The sequence below is a fragment of the Carcharhinus amblyrhynchos genome, chromosome 17, assembly GCF_965287045.1.
Source record: "Carcharhinus amblyrhynchos chromosome 17, sCarAmb.v2.hapA, whole genome shotgun sequence".
NCBI classification, from domain to species: domain Eukaryota; kingdom Metazoa; phylum Chordata; class Chondrichthyes; order Carcharhiniformes; family Carcharhinidae; genus Carcharhinus; species Carcharhinus amblyrhynchos.
In genome coordinates this window covers 45,673,480-45,690,650 of record NC_137340.1, presented here as the reverse complement: position 1 = coordinate 45,690,650, position 17,171 = coordinate 45,673,480, and the positions used below count along the sequence as shown (strand labels likewise).

General features: G+C 40.9%; 1 protein-coding gene across 1 annotated transcript in view; it reads right to left on the bottom strand.

Moving 5' to 3' along the window:
- Window positions 1-17,171, bottom strand: part of pdzd7a (PDZ domain containing 7a) — a 90,090-nt gene that overhangs the window by 71,917 nt on the left and 1,002 nt on the right. The window contains exons 2-7 of the mRNA XM_080205883.1: window positions 15,970-16,431; window positions 8,887-9,036; window positions 8,016-8,190; window positions 5,944-6,117; window positions 3,619-3,766; window positions 564-624 (exon numbers count right to left, since the gene is read on the bottom strand). Coding sequence (XP_080062009.1) covers window positions 564-624; window positions 3,619-3,766; window positions 5,944-6,117; window positions 8,016-8,190; window positions 8,887-9,036; window positions 15,970-16,168 — 907 coding nt within the window. The 5' untranslated portion in view covers window positions 16,169-16,431. The remainder of the gene's footprint in view (window positions 1-563; window positions 625-3,618; window positions 3,767-5,943; window positions 6,118-8,015; window positions 8,191-8,886; window positions 9,037-15,969; window positions 16,432-17,171) is intronic.

Here is a 17,171-nt window from a genome sequence, read left to right as displayed (position 1 = left end):
CCAATGATAAATCATTGGACCTCTGTAGAAATGGCAAATGTTTCTTTAGATTGTTTCTCTACAGTTTTTACTTACCTTCTTTAAAAGTCCCCTATTTCAAGCGAAGTAAGAGGAAAAAGACAAGAAACCAGGTACTTTTCAAGAGAGAGGAAGAGGACAGAAATAAGAGATAAGTCCGTAACGGTACTCCCAATGAATGAGTGAATAATGAATAGTAAGAATTAGGTGCTCTAATTCCTCTTATTCCCACGTTAGATATGGGACAGGCCTTTCCTCAAGAAGGCTGATTGCTTGAAAATGTCCTTTCTTAAATTATGAATAAAAGACCAGGATTCGAGAAACATTCTTTTGACAAATTCTAAATGATCTACAACAATAGTTTAGCAAAATAGCTTCTCATCAATTTTACACAGAAAAGAATATACCACAAATTCTATTCTACTTGGGTGGAGGAATGTGGCAAAACAAAACATGAATGAAAATTGCTTAGTTTTATTCATAACAGAAAACTGACAAGCAATGCTGGAAGGCAATAGTTATTGAGACTTCAGTTTTGTACTTACATTTAGTTAGCCAGCTATATTCAGCCACCATTTCCTTGTACGCAGGATATTTGCCAACTTCCTGAGCAAAGAAATGAAATATACCAGTGATTTGACCAAAGTGTATTTAGAAGAGAATTTGATCTGGGAACCTGCTAAATAATGAATTCCCTGAAGCACTCTTCACAGGTGAAAAGCATGTGGGGCACATCACATGGCAACAACACATAGAACTAATAACCTCGGAACTCTTAAGTGTCCAGATAATTCAAGATCGTTCTTCCAGACAATATAATCCTCCCTTTATTTATGTTATTTCTATTCTAAAGTAAAACCAAATATTGGAAATACTCAACGGGTCTGAAATTATCTGTGCCAAGAGAAACAGTTATTATTTTAGGACATGAGGTTTTTGGTTGGCATCTAATCCACTGCCAGGATGCAGGTCAGTTGAAAACTGCGTGTTGCTGTTTTTACAGAAGTTTATTTTTTATGAATTTTGACCACGTTTTCCAGGCCTCAAGAAACCTTGCAGGTAAAAGGAGGCGAGAAGGGCCAAATCTAAAAGCTACAGAACTACTGTGGGCCAGAATGATGTTTCCTAATGTTTCCTCTAGGCCCAACATGTTTGTCTGTTTCCTTCTGCAGCATCAGCTGATGACCTATTTTTATGATCTCCAACAACACCAATCCTGATTCTAAATTTCCCCCCTTGATCTCTAAGCCTCTGCAATGTAACCTTCCTCAATGCCTATGATCTTCTCCCACTCTGATGCTCTCCACAGATCATGATCTCTTCCTCTAATCATAATCGCTACTCTCTGACCATGAACACTCTCCCTCAACCATGAGCCCACAAGATCCTCTACTGATCTTGAGCTCTCCTCACCCCAACCACAAGTTCTTCATGTAGCATGATCTTTCCCTTTGTCCCTCCCTCCTCTCTGCTCCTTAGTGGCCTTTCTAGTTGGCAGTTAGCCAGTCTGTCAATTAATAGGTCTCACAGTATCTATGAGAGGAAACATTTCAAGTTGTTAAGAGCTTTTTATTATTCATTCAAAGGATGTCGGCATTGCTGGCTGGCCCATCCCTTATTACACATCCCTAATTGCCCTTGAACTGATGCTAGGTCATTTCAGATGGCATTTAAAAGTCAACTACATTGCTGTGGGTCTGGAGTCACATGTGGGCCAGATCAGATATGGGTGGCAGGTTTCCTTCCCTAAAGGACATTAGCAAGCCAAATAGGTTCTTAGGACAATTGAAAATGATTTTTCATTATCATCGTTTGACATTTAATTCCAGATTTTTTATATTGAATTTAAACTTCACCATCTGCAATGGAGGGTTTCGAACCTGGGTCCTCAGTGCATTACCCCAGTTCTCTGGATTACTAGTCCAGTGACAGTATCACTTTGCCATTGCCTTTTGGAATTGCCTTTTGGAATTTCACAGTAACTTCATTGCAGTGTTAATGTAAGCCTTACTTATGACTAATAAATAAACTTTAACTTTACTTTTAATATCATGAAACATTAACTCTGTTTCTCTTTTCGTAGATGCCGCCAGACTTGTTGAGCATTTCAAGAATTTTCTGTTTTACCAAAAAAGAGACATGCTGTTGAAGTATATCGAGTTGCACTCATGCAGGAAAGAGGCAAGAACGCAAAATTACATTGCATGAGTAAAGGTGCTAAGTGTGCTAAGAATTACATTGGGTGGGATTTTCTAGCTTTTCCCACTGGGGGAGCTTCCAGTCGAGACTGATTCCCCTGCAGTGGGTTCTCCAATGGCAGGGCAGACAAGCCATGCAAAATTTTGATTTGTAGACTTTAACAAAACCGGAAGATCCTGCCAGCAGCCAATGGATTGCTGCATTCGCCGTGCGAAAAAACCATCAACGCCATTAACAACCAATTTACAATTATCAATTGGGCTCAAAGTGTGACTCACTTATGCTTGCTAGGAGCAACTTATGTCTTTACCCACAGACCAGTTTTCTGCAGGCAAAAGAAACATGTCCAGACATTGTGCCTTTTTGGATTAAACAAAATAGTGAGGAACAGTTATTTCCTCATACATTCTCATGTGAACAGTTTAACAAATTAGAGTTGACTTTGCAACCAATCATCACCATTTTCTCATGCGGAATAAATTGTCGCTCCCTTTGAAATTTGGTATTCTTGTATCTGTTCTGATGAGTTTAAAATGAAAAGCTTTTACAGCATGTCCCTTTCCTTGAGCAATATTTAAGTTCTATACTACCAAGTGATAATTTTCTGGTTTATTTCAGATTTCCAGCATTCTCATTATAAACTCTTCAGTCTGTCAATTAGACTGGCTGTTAGACCAGAAACTTGGTGGAAAAATTTGAAACATTTTCCACTGTCAATTTTCACAAGACCTCCAGGAAACCTGTACTTCCAACTTTTCCATCCAAAAATCTTCCTTCCCATTCCCTCTTTGCCTCCCCATAAATGTCAAGGTTACTGTTTTGATTCCACTGTTTCGGATCAGATTATTAAATACATTTGGACAATATTCAGCACATCGAATCAATATCTTCCAGATTTGTGAAATTTTATGTGCTTTACCATCTGTTATTTTCACTGATACATCATCAGATGAAAGCACTGTCAATTGCTGTGATATCAAGGGTATAATTACCTTCTGTAACACTATAATAGGAAAATGATACAGCAACATGATGTGTGAAAGAATGCACTCATTTTATGATTCGCAGTGAATTGTCAGGGTATTCACTACGGAGTATATTACAACTTTTAATAGCAGATTACTGTCACACTTCTTTCTTTTGCAGCTGTTAGTCTAGTTGTGTACAAACAAATCAGTTTAATATATCATCATCTGATGTATACCGGAGCTTTGCCAAATCCCAATGTTATTATGAAAGTAGAATATCTTCCACATAAATATATTTATACTGTAGAAATTTTTAGAACAAAATTAACATATACCATACTTTGTAAAAAGGCATTCTGGAAAGAGAAAATCTTATTTTGCTCAACAATATTAAAATGCATTGTAGGCACAGTAATACATTTATGATTATTACCTTTACTGTCAGCATAACATGTGTGTAACTCTTCAGGATTTCTACTGCTTTGCTGTGGGTTATTTTCTGGAAGCTTATTCCATTGGCTCCCAGGATTTGATCACCAACTTTGATGCCATTCTGTTCTGCTAGTCCTCCAGGATCAACTCTGCCATTGAATAATTATCTTTAATACAAATATGCTCAATAAAACAGAAAACAGAGACACATGAAATCAGAGCATTTCAACTAATATTTTACGATACAAAGCAGCAAAGTCTGATTGTACTAAATTAGTGTTTTCTGGCTGGGCAGTAGTGGGGTGACTACAACTGGTTGTAGTACCTTTAGATTACAAAAGATAGGACAAAAATTGACAAGATATCTGCTTTTGACAGTCAACATCCATAGGGTTACCATTGACCAGAAACTCAACAGGACTTGTCACAGAAACACAATGGCAACAAGAGCAGGTCACAGGCTTGGAATGCTGCTGCAAGCAACTCACCTCCTGACACTCCAAAACCTGTCCATTGCCCACAAGGCACAAGTCAGGAGTGTAATAGAATACTCTCCACTTGCCTGGATGGGTGCAGCTCCAACAACACTCAAGAAACTTGACATCATTCAGGACAAAGCAGCCTGCTTGATTGGCACCATGTCCACAAACATCCACTCCCTCCACCACCAACACTCAGTAGCAGCAGCGTGTACTATCTACAAGATGCACTGCAGCAATTCACCAAAGATCCTTAGACAGCACCTTCCAAACCCATGACCATTTCCATCTGGAAGGACACGAGCAGCAGATACATGGGAACACCACCACCAATAAGTTCTCCTCCAAGCCACTCACCATCCTGACTTGCAAATATGTTGCTGTTCTTTTGCAGTTGCTGGGTCAAAATCCTGGAATTCCCTCCATAATGGCATCATGGATCAACCCACAAAACATGGGCTGAGCGATTCAAGAAGACAGTAATAAATGCTGGCCAGCCAGTGACACTCATGTCCCACGAATGAATAAAAAAAACCATCTTGCAATCGTTGCTCGAAATACAGGTGTCAATCAAGAGTAGAATTGGGCTTAGGATTGTGCATATCACAACTGAAACAAGTTAACACAAACGTAGCAACCACTATCCCTGTTCACAGATAAAGAAAAGCCACTTGCAGAAGGCACTAAGAGGCCTCAGGTACCTACAGAACCATAGTCTGGAAAGAATTAAACATCTTCAAGAGGAGATTAGGGAAATTAAAAAAATTGAAGGAAAGTAAAAGCAATCATCATGTTTTTAAAGCATTCAAAAAGCGAACTGCCATAGATTCAACAGCATTGCTAATCTTTTTTCAAGTTGCTGTGCAAATATAAATATGTGGAAAATGTTCCCTCCAAAATTCCTTGTCGTGTGTAGACTGCTTGTTGTCCTTCTAAGAATGTTGTTTGGTGTGCACCTAAGCAGCTTAGAGGGACAAATGAGAGAGGAGAGGGCAACTGAAAGTAATCAATGGCAATAGTGCAAGACAGGCTGATGGTAAATCATGTCCAATTTATTTTTCACTGACTTCAACTAAAAATAAGTTTGGGTGCAATGCAAAATGGTCAGCCTGCTCACCATCATCCTGTTTTATGCTATCATTTGATCAATTTCATCCCCATAAATTCAGTGTAACATAGAAGTAAATATACTTTTAAATATTTAAATAGTATAGCACATCTGATGAATAAAATATATGAAATTTATACTGAAGTATAAAAATGCTCACAACATGCTCTATTTATGACAAACAAGTTGCGCTGCAAATGACGGTCTCACATCATTCAGATTTTGTGCAGAATCCCAGTTATAATGTCTCTCTCCTAACAAGAAATTCATGTGCATGTTTTTAACATCAATTTAAGAAGTCTAACATTTAGTTAGAACAAAAAAGAATTTTGTTCGGCCTAAATAAAAACCCTTTTGTTTGAAAACCATTTATTATTTGCCTCTGTGTCTTGCTATTGATTGTCTGCATATGTGATGTCTCGGAAGCAAGTAAGGACATATTTTCCAACCACGCACTTTTCTGGTGTAAACGCCAGATGTGGTTGTATTACATTTTTCCTTGCTTTATTTTAAAATAGGCATCAATCTAAAATTTATGTATTTTGCCTACAACCGAAAAACATAGATCATAATCTTTTCCAACCTAGTGCCTACTAGCAGTTCACAGCTTAGGTGTTTCATTTTAAAAATAATGTATAGGGATCATGACACTCTGCTCTTTAAAATCTTTAATAACTGGCAAGATCAATATACTGATTAACTTTGTATAAATAGCATTTAATAGAAAGCTGAACCTTACCTGGATACATATATTCCCAAGCCAAATTCCTTTCCACCTCTAATATTAAAACCTAGGCACACATCATCTGAACTGGTATAGAGGTGGATAATTTTCTTAGTTCCATCCTCAGATACATTGTCTGTAGAATTTTGACTTTTCTCTGCTACTATCTTTCTTGTTGCTGTGTCAACCCTAATAATAAAAAAACAAGATTTCTACCTCTGCATCTTCAGTGAAGCATTAATAATTTAATATGCAGTAAATAAATGAAAATGTTTTGTTGTGACACCAATTGCCCACAGAATTACACTGAAATTACAATATAGAAACAGCCTAGTTGGCCCAATCAGTCTTTGTTGATGTTCATCTGCCAACACACCGTCATCCAAATAGCAAACGCCTGCCCTATTCCCATAGACTTTATATTTTTCTTTAAAACATCAATCCAATATTTGCTCACAAATTTCCATAGCCTCTACTTTAAGCATTAGCTCCAGTAGTGCAAAATTGCTCTAATATGCAGTTTTCTTAAAATAGCATAATTTTATCACATGCTCGTTTCAAATCATGGGACTCGATCTACTTATTCCGCAACCTATAAACCTACTGCTTTTAGTATCTTTGTACCATCATTTAAAATGCAATAGTTGTAAAGTCTATTAATAATAGAACTAGTTTTATAATTGCACAACATTCAAACATATGCACTTGAACATCTATTCTTAGCACAAACAAAATCAGAGAGAGAACAAGAAAGTACAATATATGTGTGCAATATATATACAATGCTAAAAGTAAATTATACTTTCTTCAGGAGATCATAGTTTGCTCATGCACACAAGAAAGACAACTTTGAAGGCACAGTGAGAGTGTTTCATTTGTAACTGTCAAAAAAATTAATCAAGTAAAACACTAAATGACTATCTTCCTTGATGTGACAAAGGTTCAGAACAACTTTTGTAACCCCTCCCCTCAACCAAAACATCAGGGATGTTAAAAAAACACTCCTCCAAATATCAACTGGTTGTTTAGCCTTCCTTCTTCATTCTCCAGCACCATGCATACGTAAGCATGAGCATTACATTGAAAGACATTTGGGGGAACATTATAATTTATGTGTTTATATTTTACACTAAACTGCTGGCAGCCCTGTTGACACTGGCAATAGAATCAGGTTTCTTTACTTGCACTGAATTTATGTTGCAGATTTCTAAAATCAATAAGACCAGCTGAATTCTGCTGATTGGTGTAGGAATACAACAGAGAATGAAATGGAACATAAGAACATAAGAAATGGGAGCAGGAGTAGGCCATCTAGCCCCTCGAGCCTGCCCTGCCATTCAATAAGATCATGGCTGATCTGTCGTGGCCCAATTCCACATTCCCACCCTCTTCCCATAACCCTTAATCCCCCTGCCTATCAAAAACCTATCAACCCGCGTCTTAAAAATATTGAGTGAGGCAGCCTCCACCACTTCAACAGGCAGAGAATTCCAGAGATTCACCACCCTTTGAGTGAAGAAGTTCCTCCTCAACTCCATTCTAAACCACCCCCCCTTTATCTTGAGGCTGTGCCCTCTAGTCCTACTGTCTTTTCTGAGCAGGAAGAGCCTCTCCACCTCTATCCTATCCATCCCATTCATCATCTTATATGTCTCAATGAGATCTCGCCTCATTCTTCTAAACTCTAACGAGTACAAGCCTAGTTTATTCAGCCTCATAGAAAAGTGCTAGTCCATCAAATGTAATGTTGACCAGGTCGCAGTCCCACTTGGGAGGCAAAATTGTTTTCAGTCATAACTTTATGACAAAAAAATTGTGAATGTACAGTTTAATTTCCCATTTGTACGCTAGATGACCTTTATGTTATCAAGAAGACAAATTTTACCTCAGGATCACTTATGATCAAAATGATTGCACGAATTGTACATCAAGTTCAATCTATCTGTTCCTTTATTAATATTTTAACCTTTCCAGTTGTGGTACAAAGGCTTAATGCCAGAATTTGCTTCAAATGCTCCAAAAATATCACTTTGTATCCCAGCACAGAGCAACACCAAAAATGTGCAAATTCCTGGAAGTTAACTTACCATGTGGTCAGCTCTCTAGAAAATTTGATCCCTGGCACTTTTCCCAAGCGTCTTACTACCAAACGTAAGCGATGGCTTCCAGTGAGCACAGTGACAGCACTTCCCATTGTGATATTTTCTAAACTGATTCCATTAACCTCCATAATTTTATCACCAACACAGAGGCCACTTTGTTCTAGGCAGGAAAACAAACTCAATGAGAACCTGAATGTTTTGCAGCTCATTTGTTGCAATATATTGCTATATTGGCTCTGAACACCAGACTGGCAATCAGAGTCAGATTGCCGCTCCACTCTTAATTTCTTGGCTGGAAATCCAGATGCTTCTTTCTCACCTGGCCTTCTGACTCAGGTTGGGCAAGAACAGTGCAGCACTATAGTTACGCAAGAATTAGGAATGGTTTTAATTCCACTATCCTGGGTGATTATTCTGGTGAGGCGGTCAAGACCTTCTGAGGTATGAGATTTATACTGTACTCTTTTGGATGGTTCTAATTGCAGGGAAATTTCCCAATGTGAGTTTAAACTTCCCGGGTGACTGCCTTGCAATCCTTACCTGAGGATGGCTGGGGAAGGTTCCCCAGTGCATCTTTGGTGTCTTCCCCTCCTCCCCCCAATTACAAAGCCCTGGCGCTCGGAAGTTACAGACAGTAATTTCCTTCTCGTACCCTACATTCTTTCCAATATAAGCATGATAACAAGCAGAATATCTTACAAATAAGGAGGAGAGGAATAATACAATGGTAATAGTCTTAAATTACAAGGCCAATGTACAAGTTCAGCTAGCTTCAACTTCAAATTAAAAATACATTAAAATAAATAGCAAATAAATTAAGAATTTCTGTTTTAAAGATAATAAAGACGTATCTTACCAGCTGCACTTCCTTCTTCTATTCTGCTAACAAATATTCCAAGTCCATGCTCAGAGCCTCCACGGACACTGAATCCCAGCTTCCCATCAAGATTTTTCCCCACTGTGATGGTATGGATTGCGTCAGCTGAATTGCATTCTTCAGTGCCAGCTGTGGGAATATTAGCAGAACCAAATATGTTTCATCACATTAATTTGATCTGAAGGAAAGGTACCTTCCTACAGGGAATGAGAAGAAATTAGTTGAGAAAAATCAGTCAATTAATCACCTGGCTGTCCCACCAAATTCTTGCACTAATGAAAAAGCAGCAAAAACCACTTTGCATTTCTGCTGTGAATACTAGTACATTGTTAGTTACAGCATTCAAATCCTGAATGATGATGTAACATCCCACTAATCAGCATGAAAGATGCTGAAAATTCCAATATTCATTTCATTTACCTGAGGGTCAGCTTGGTTCAATTAATTGAATTCTGTCACCATTGAGTCAAAAGATTGTGGGTTCCAGCCACTTTCCAGGGCTTGTGCATAAACTTTAGGCTGACATTGTCCAGCAACACTGAGGGACTGCTTAATTGTGGAAGCACATTATGGATGAAGGTTTTATCTGTTTGTTCAGGTTCAATCTGTCTGTTTAGGTAACTGAGAAATGTTCCTGGACACCAGGCATGTGGCCAAGCGTAAGCAGTACATTGTTTAATTTCCTGGATACGATCTACTGCGTAGATTGAATAATTTGCTGTTCAAGAGAATTAAGCCCTGTTATACATAAAAAATTTGTAACCTCACAAAACTATCATAAGGGTTTCCATGCATATTAGCATTTTGTTCTTTCAAAAGTAGGAGACGTGCAAGCAAGAACTGAGGATGGAGCGAAAAGAGGAAGTGATTAGTACAAGCATAGCATAAGGAAGGAGTATGTCCATACAGATTGAAGGAGAGGCTAGAATGAAAAACGCCAGCATGAGCTGAGTGAAAATGGGATTGAAAATGTAAGTATGAGCTGAGAGAGGGGCGAGGAAATCCTGTCAAAGTTCAACCTGGGAGCAGAAGAATGACAACTAAAGGGGGAAAGGGAGAAGAATGCCAGTATGAATTGAGAAACAAGATGGAGTAGAATGCCAATGTGAATTTGGGAAACACACAAGTGATAGCATGAACATATGGGAGAACAAATGTTCCATCTTGAATTTTGAAAAGAGAGGGAGAAGCAAGTCAACATAAAATTAATGCTATAAAGTAAGAGAGAGAGAGAGGGAGAGAGACGAAAGAGCAGAATGAAACAGGACAAAAGAAAATAAATTAAACCAAACCAGAATGCAAAGTTTCTAAACTTTTCAGGGAAGGCATGCCTTTAAACTGCCCATCAATTAGTGTAAATGTGAGTTGATGTATGTGCAAGTGTGGAGGCAACATAGGGAGCAAATGTGTAGAATTATACATTTGCAATCTATCACCTGTAGGATGATATTGTTCAGGTAGCAAGTAGATGTCAATGCTGTAGCAATATTCCTACCTCAACAAGCAACCCCAAGAAGCAATTAATTTGTATCACTGCTGTCTGGCAAATCTTGCTGCCTGCAAATAAAACTCTATGATATTTCCCTATGTAACTACAATCACTGGAGTTCAAAGTAATTCTCTGTATGTGAAAGCAGTTGCAATATTTCTGAAAGATATTACATGGTGCAACAGAAATCCAAATTTTTCATCTGTGTAACAAATGTAAAACTCCTTTATCAGAGTCTATTTTGTGCCATAGGTGTAAAAATATTAATTGACTCCATGACCAGATCTAAATGCTATACTTTTGGTTTATTCTAGACTACTATAAATTATAGAACAGCATAAAACACAGCATAATATGTACTGAATTTAAAATAGATGTCAGGATTATTTGATAATTTCCCATGGCAGCACAGTGGCAAGCACTGCTGCCTCGCAATTCCAGGTACCCGGGTTCAATCCAGCCTTGGTTGACTGTGTGGAATTGGAACATTCTCCCCGTATCTGAAAGGGTTTCCTTCCAGTGCTCTGGTTTCCTTCCACGATCCAAAGATGTGCAGGTTAGGTGGATTGGCCATGCTAAATTGCCCTTTGGTGTCCCAAGATGTGTAGATTAGATGGATGAGCCATGGGTACATGTGTGGGGTCACAGGGATAGGGAAGGAACTCGGGCCAAATGGCCTTCTCTGCACTGTAGGGATTCTATGAATTGTATGAAATAATCTAGATACAAGTTAAAATTTATTTCAAAGAGTTCAGTTTCTCAGGACAGTCCTGGGTTGTGAATTTGAATGTGGGTATGCCGGCGTTGGACTGGTGTAAACACAGTGAAAAGTCTGACAACACCAGGTTTTAGTCCAACCTATTTATTTGATAATATACTCACAAGCTTTCGGGTTAGTCCCTTCGTCAGGTGAATGGAGAGTTCTGGCCTCAGACAGAGCATATAAAGCACAGACAGTTTAGAGATTACTGATTAGAATGCGAATCCTTACACCTAACCTGCTGTTCAAGGCCTGAAGTGGCTGATAATGTGAGTGGAAGGAGCACTGATCACAGTTTAAAGAGATGTGCATTGTCTCCAGACAGTACAGTAAGTGAGGTTTTGCAAACCCAGGCAAGTCACGGGGGTTACAGATAGTGCGACATGAACCCAAGATCCCTGTTGAGACCATCCTCAAACTCCGCACACATGAGGATGGTCTCAACAGGGATTTGGGTTCATGTCGCACTATCTGTAACCCCCGTGACTTGCCTGGGTTTGCAAAACCTCACTTACTGTACTGTCTGGAGACAATACACATCTCTTTAAACTGTGATCAGTGCTCCTTCCACTCACATTATCAGCCACTTCAGGTCTTGAACAGCAGGTTAGGTGTAAGGATTCGCATTCTAATCAGTAATCTCTAAACTGTCTGTGCTTTATATGCTCTGTCTGAGGCCAGAACTCTCCATTCACCTGACGAAGGGACTAACCCGAAAGCTTGTGAGTATATTATCAAATAAATAGGTTGGACTAAAACCTGGTGTTGTCAGACTTTTCATTGTGAATTTGAAGTCAGTTGAAGGACAGTTGTTATGTGAATCAGACATTTTTCCCAAAAGGAGCAAATGATTCATTAACTTGTCTGGATATTTAGAAAGACAACCACCCCATTGTATTGGGAAATATTTTGTCCTTGGCTGCACTATGAGAAAAGCTTTTATAAATCAGAACACAGGCACCACAAAATCAAAGAGAAAAGGGTTATTGAGCGTTGAAAAGATAAGGGATTGAACAGAGACAGATCCTGTCCTGGCTGTAAGACATGACACAGGTTGTTTTGTTTAAGTAAGATTAATTGCTGCATATTATTTTAATTTTAATGATTACTTGATCACAAATTACACCTTATCTGAAATTGTTGAACTCAAATGTTGAGTCCAGGGGAGTGATTCTCCTATTCCGACATGCTAATCTTTTACTGAGGCGGGCTGGGAGAATCGTGTGTAGGCTGATTCACAGGATTCGCGCACGTGTTCCCGACACTGTCAGAGATGCACACACAAAGTATAATTCTACACTTTCCATCAGGACAACACTGGAAACCAACGGGAACAACAGCTAAGTGATTTTAATCTATTTTTAAACTTATTTTAATGTCATTACCAGGCCTGGGACTGAAGTCTCTGGGCCCACTAGCATCTCCCACCTCATCAGTGCAATTTCACTCCAGCAGGGTTCAGACTAGCTCCCCACTTGCAGGGAATGAGCTGGAGTGAAGGGGGGCAATTGGGGCCCCCCAGAGAGTTGGGCAGTGGGGTCTGTGTCCCTGGGCATGGGCACCCTGGCAGTGCCAGCCTGTGCCTCCTGACACTGCCCTAGGGACAAAGTGCCCATGCCCATGGGCACCTTGGCAGTGTCCAGCTGGCATTGGATAGTGCCAAGGGAGCAGGGCCTGGGGGGCCTAGGGATGATCCATGGGGGTGGGAGATCCTGCTGCCACTTTGCATTTGGGTTCAATCAGGGCTGGAGGAAGGAGGGGTGGTCTGCCGGGGATATGGGGGGTGTTTGCCTCCCATGGGGGAGGGGGAGGTTTGCCGGGAGGTGAGGTCTCCCATGGGGGGAGTGAGGAGATATGCTGGGGGGAGGGGTGATTGTCGCTGCTTTGGGGCAGGGCGGAGAGCTGGAGATTGGGTGTTCCGGGATTGGGGGGGGTGGGCGTCCGGGGTTATGGCTGGCCCAGGAATGGTCATGGGGGCCATGTGGGGTTGGGGGGGAGGACAGCACTGCAAGGGTCCCAGGCTGGCCAGCGATTGAGCTGGCCAACAAACTGCAGGCTGACAGTTTGGGGCCACTGCACATGTGCAGAGGCCCGGAGCTGTCAGTCTCTGGCGTGAATAGGCCCTGCCCCCCGAGCTTTTAATTATATTCACAATTGTGAGCTCTGCATTGCACAGACTGTGGGAGATTCTGGTGTGAACTCCCACTGAGAAAACCAGCATGATTTACACCAGCTTTCCTGCAAATTCAGCACTTAGCTTTTTTGGGAGAATCGTCCCCCAGATGTCTGTAACACGTCTAATTGAAAAAAATCAGAGCAGGATCGAGGAGCCAAAGGTGGCATGGTGGCACAGTGGTTAGTACTGGTGCTGTGAGACAGCAGGGGCTGAGGTTCGATTCCTGGCTTGGGTCACTGACTGTGTGGTGTCCGTACATTCTCCCAGTGTCTGTGTGGGTTTCCTCCGGGTGCTCTGGTTTCCTCCCACAGTCCAAAAGATGTGCAGGTTAGGTGATTTGGCCATGCTAAACTCTCCCTCGGTGTACCCAAACAGGAGCTGGAGTGTGGCAACTAGGGGAATTTCATAGTGGCTTCATTGCGGTGTGAATATAAGCTTACTTGTGACTAATAAATAAATAAACATTTAAAAATGGTATACTTTTGCTCCTAACATGTGTGTTTGTATGTAACTAGGCATTTCTGTTATATCTATTTTCCTCTATGTGTCGCCTTACTATAAAATAAAGCAGTTTACTGATTTGATCATGCCCTGTCTCACCTGGTGTAACTTAATGTGCCTTTGGGAAAACTGAAGAAACGCCAATGAAAAATGCACAGATATCTGGTCAGGTCACAAAAGAAATTCACCGTTAAAACCCTTTGCAGAGTGTTCTAACACAAACCTCCTGCATAACGAATCCTCTGAGTAATTTATTTATTGACAATGACAAATTATCGACATTTTTTACTCTACCCCCCAATAAGATGTAGTTTGAAGCTTTACTCATTTTACATGAAACAGCATTAACAGTTCAGGATGTGGCCTTTCATCAGAACTGGGAAATTTTTACGTGGGTTAACAGGGATGGGTAGAAAAAGAAGTGTTCCAAGTAATCTCAATGCAAGCTCGATGAACAGTATCTCATTTTTTGATTAGACATGTTACAGACAACTGGACAGACAGCACTGAGTTCAACAAATTCACACCATAATTTCATTTCCCCCATTTCACTTTGTTTTCTTTTTATGTCTTGGCCTTAATCTTGGGTTATCTTACTTGGCTTTCAGATGGTAATGGTTCATTCTTCTGCCAGTCAATCATTTTCTGGACCAATTGTTTGTTTCTTTATTTGTCCTTATTACTACTCTCTTTGGTTGTGCCCCATCAGTTCTTGCATCATTTAATGCCTCACACACTGCACCCATGCAGAGACCTTCCCTTTGTTCCTTTTCTACCTTCCATTTCACCTACATTTCTAACATTCCTCAGGGCAGAATTTAATAGGCTCCCACCCACAGGAAGTAAGAGGGGAGAGGGCCTGGAAAATGACCTGGGTAGCCTTATTGCCGCCAACTTCACTCTTATGTCCTGACTAATGGTCAATTTTCTGGGGCTGGGGTGGGGGTAGTGCGAGGCCTATGTCCCCTGCCCACCCTCACCCAAATTGTATCCCTTAAGTGGATAATCAGTTGCCATTTAAGGGCTGTTTTCCATCCATCTTCAATTTTCAGATTTGGTAGGGGGTCATGGATGTTGGATGGGAGTGGCAGTTGGGGAAGGGGGGAAATGGTAAGGAGGAGGAGGAGTGAGTAGGTTTACCCATGCTCATGCCTTGTGATCAGGGTGGGGAGGGTTGGGGGAGAGGGTGGCAAGAGAAAGCACCTTCACTGGCCTCTTTCCCTGTGGGACACTGATACCACCAAGGTCTTTACCTCCCTTCTCCACCCTTGGATACTCCCTTCCCTTTGGTCTCTGTATTAAGACATCCACCACCCCTGCAGCCACCCTTCACAGCCCCACTGTGACCATGACGCTGCTCAGCACTTAGCTAAATCCCAGCTCTATCACTGGCTCTTGGGACTGCCTGTCTGTTTAGCAGAGGCCTCCAGACATGCTTGGCAACTTTCTGAGGAAGAACTTAATTTTCCCAAATGAGGGGCAATAGTCAGAGAGTTAAATGGCTGAAGAACAGCCAACATCAGCAGGGACACATCTCCTGCTGACTCTTTGGATGCAGAGCACCCATTAAAACATGTTCCCAGCTCCGAAGAAAAGTCACAACCTGAACATTGGGCTGAATTTTCTGGCCCATCCTGCAGTAAGATCATCCAGTCCTGCCAGTGGTGACCTTCCTGCAGTGGGTTCCCCAGTGGTGTGGCCAGTAAAGAATGAAAACACATTGGACATTGGCAGGACAGGAAGATCCCACTGCTAGTCAAGGCAAGCAGCTTCCAACATTGGAAAATACATTACTGTGAGTGTGTAAAATCCCACCCATTAACTGTTTCTCTCTTCACAGATGCTATCGGGCCTGCTGAGTTTTTCCAATATTTTCTGTGCTTATTTCAGATTTTGAGCTTCCACGGTATGTTGTTTTTGGACTAAGGGGAACAGATTTACAGATTATAATTTTCAACTGGATTCTACTCAGAACCTAGAAGTCAAAGAAAGCTCTAATTTATTGCACTATGACTGAAAGCTTTAAAGGCAGTCAAACTGCTAAGTATCTCTGTAACCTGATCCAATTTAAAATTAACTGTGAAGTGGACAGTTTTCATTACTTATAATATTATTATCCAGATATTATACCCTTACCTTCAACTGGAGAAGTACCAGTAATAAGGATCACCCTGCCCATGGGTGAGGTAGATCGGGTTCGTCGAGACTGTCCATTCACTTGTTTGTGCTGCTTCTTCAGCAGGTACTTTGTTGCTGTGTTTGCACCACCAGCATGATTGCTGGTGTGTATAGCATTAGTCATCTCCCTTCTTGCGGAGTCAAATGAATGTGCCATGCCAGTGCAATGCACCAACAATTCATCAATAATCTGGTCTGTCTAAATTACAGAATGTTTATCAGGCAAGAGAGATGAGTCTGTCAATTATGTTCATTTTTACTGTTTGGAATAGTACAAATGAATCCTTGCCTTACATCTTCCTTCCCAATCAATTAGAGACATCATGTGGAAAAATATGTCAGAAACAAATGTTGTGCGGCAACAAATAATTGCCAAACTCTCTATCATTTTGTCTAAGTGAATATCTGAATGTTGTTGAACTGGAAAAGAGATAAGCAACACTGTTAAATCAAACTAATGGAAGTTACTTATATTAAAATAAATAACACAGGACTAGAATTAAATTACATGGACTTTGTAAAGCTCAATAGAAAGCCTACGGATGGCACGGTAGCACAGTCGTTAGCACTGCTGCTTCACAGCTCTAGGGACCTGGGTTCAATTCCCAGCTTGGATCATTGCCTGTGTGGAGTTTGCATGTTCTCCTCGTGTCTGTGTGGGTTTCCTCTGGGTGCTCTGGTTTCCTCCCACAGCCCAGGTTGATTGGCCGTGCTGAAAATGGCCCTTGGTGTCCTGAGATGCATAGGTTAGACGGATTGGTGGGTAAATATGTAGGGATATGGGGGTTGGGCCTGGGTGGGATTGTGGTCAGTGCAGACTCGTTGGACTGAATTACCTCTTTCTGTATTGTAGGGTTTCTATGATTCTATAAAATTTATTCAATTCCAGGTACACAAAAGAGGCAAATTACTGCCTCCCTCCCTCCCACACCGGGTAGGGGGTTTTCACACTAATTTCATTGCAGAGTTAAAGTTTTACAGTTTATTTTGAAAGTTTGCGTCACACGTAAGCTTACATTCACACTGTAACGAGGTCACTGTGAAAATCCCCTTGTTGCCACATCCGGTGCCTGTTAGGGCACGCTGATGGAGAATTTAGCATGGCCAATGCATCTATTCAGCACATCTTTCGGACTGTGGGAGGAAACCGGAGCACCTGG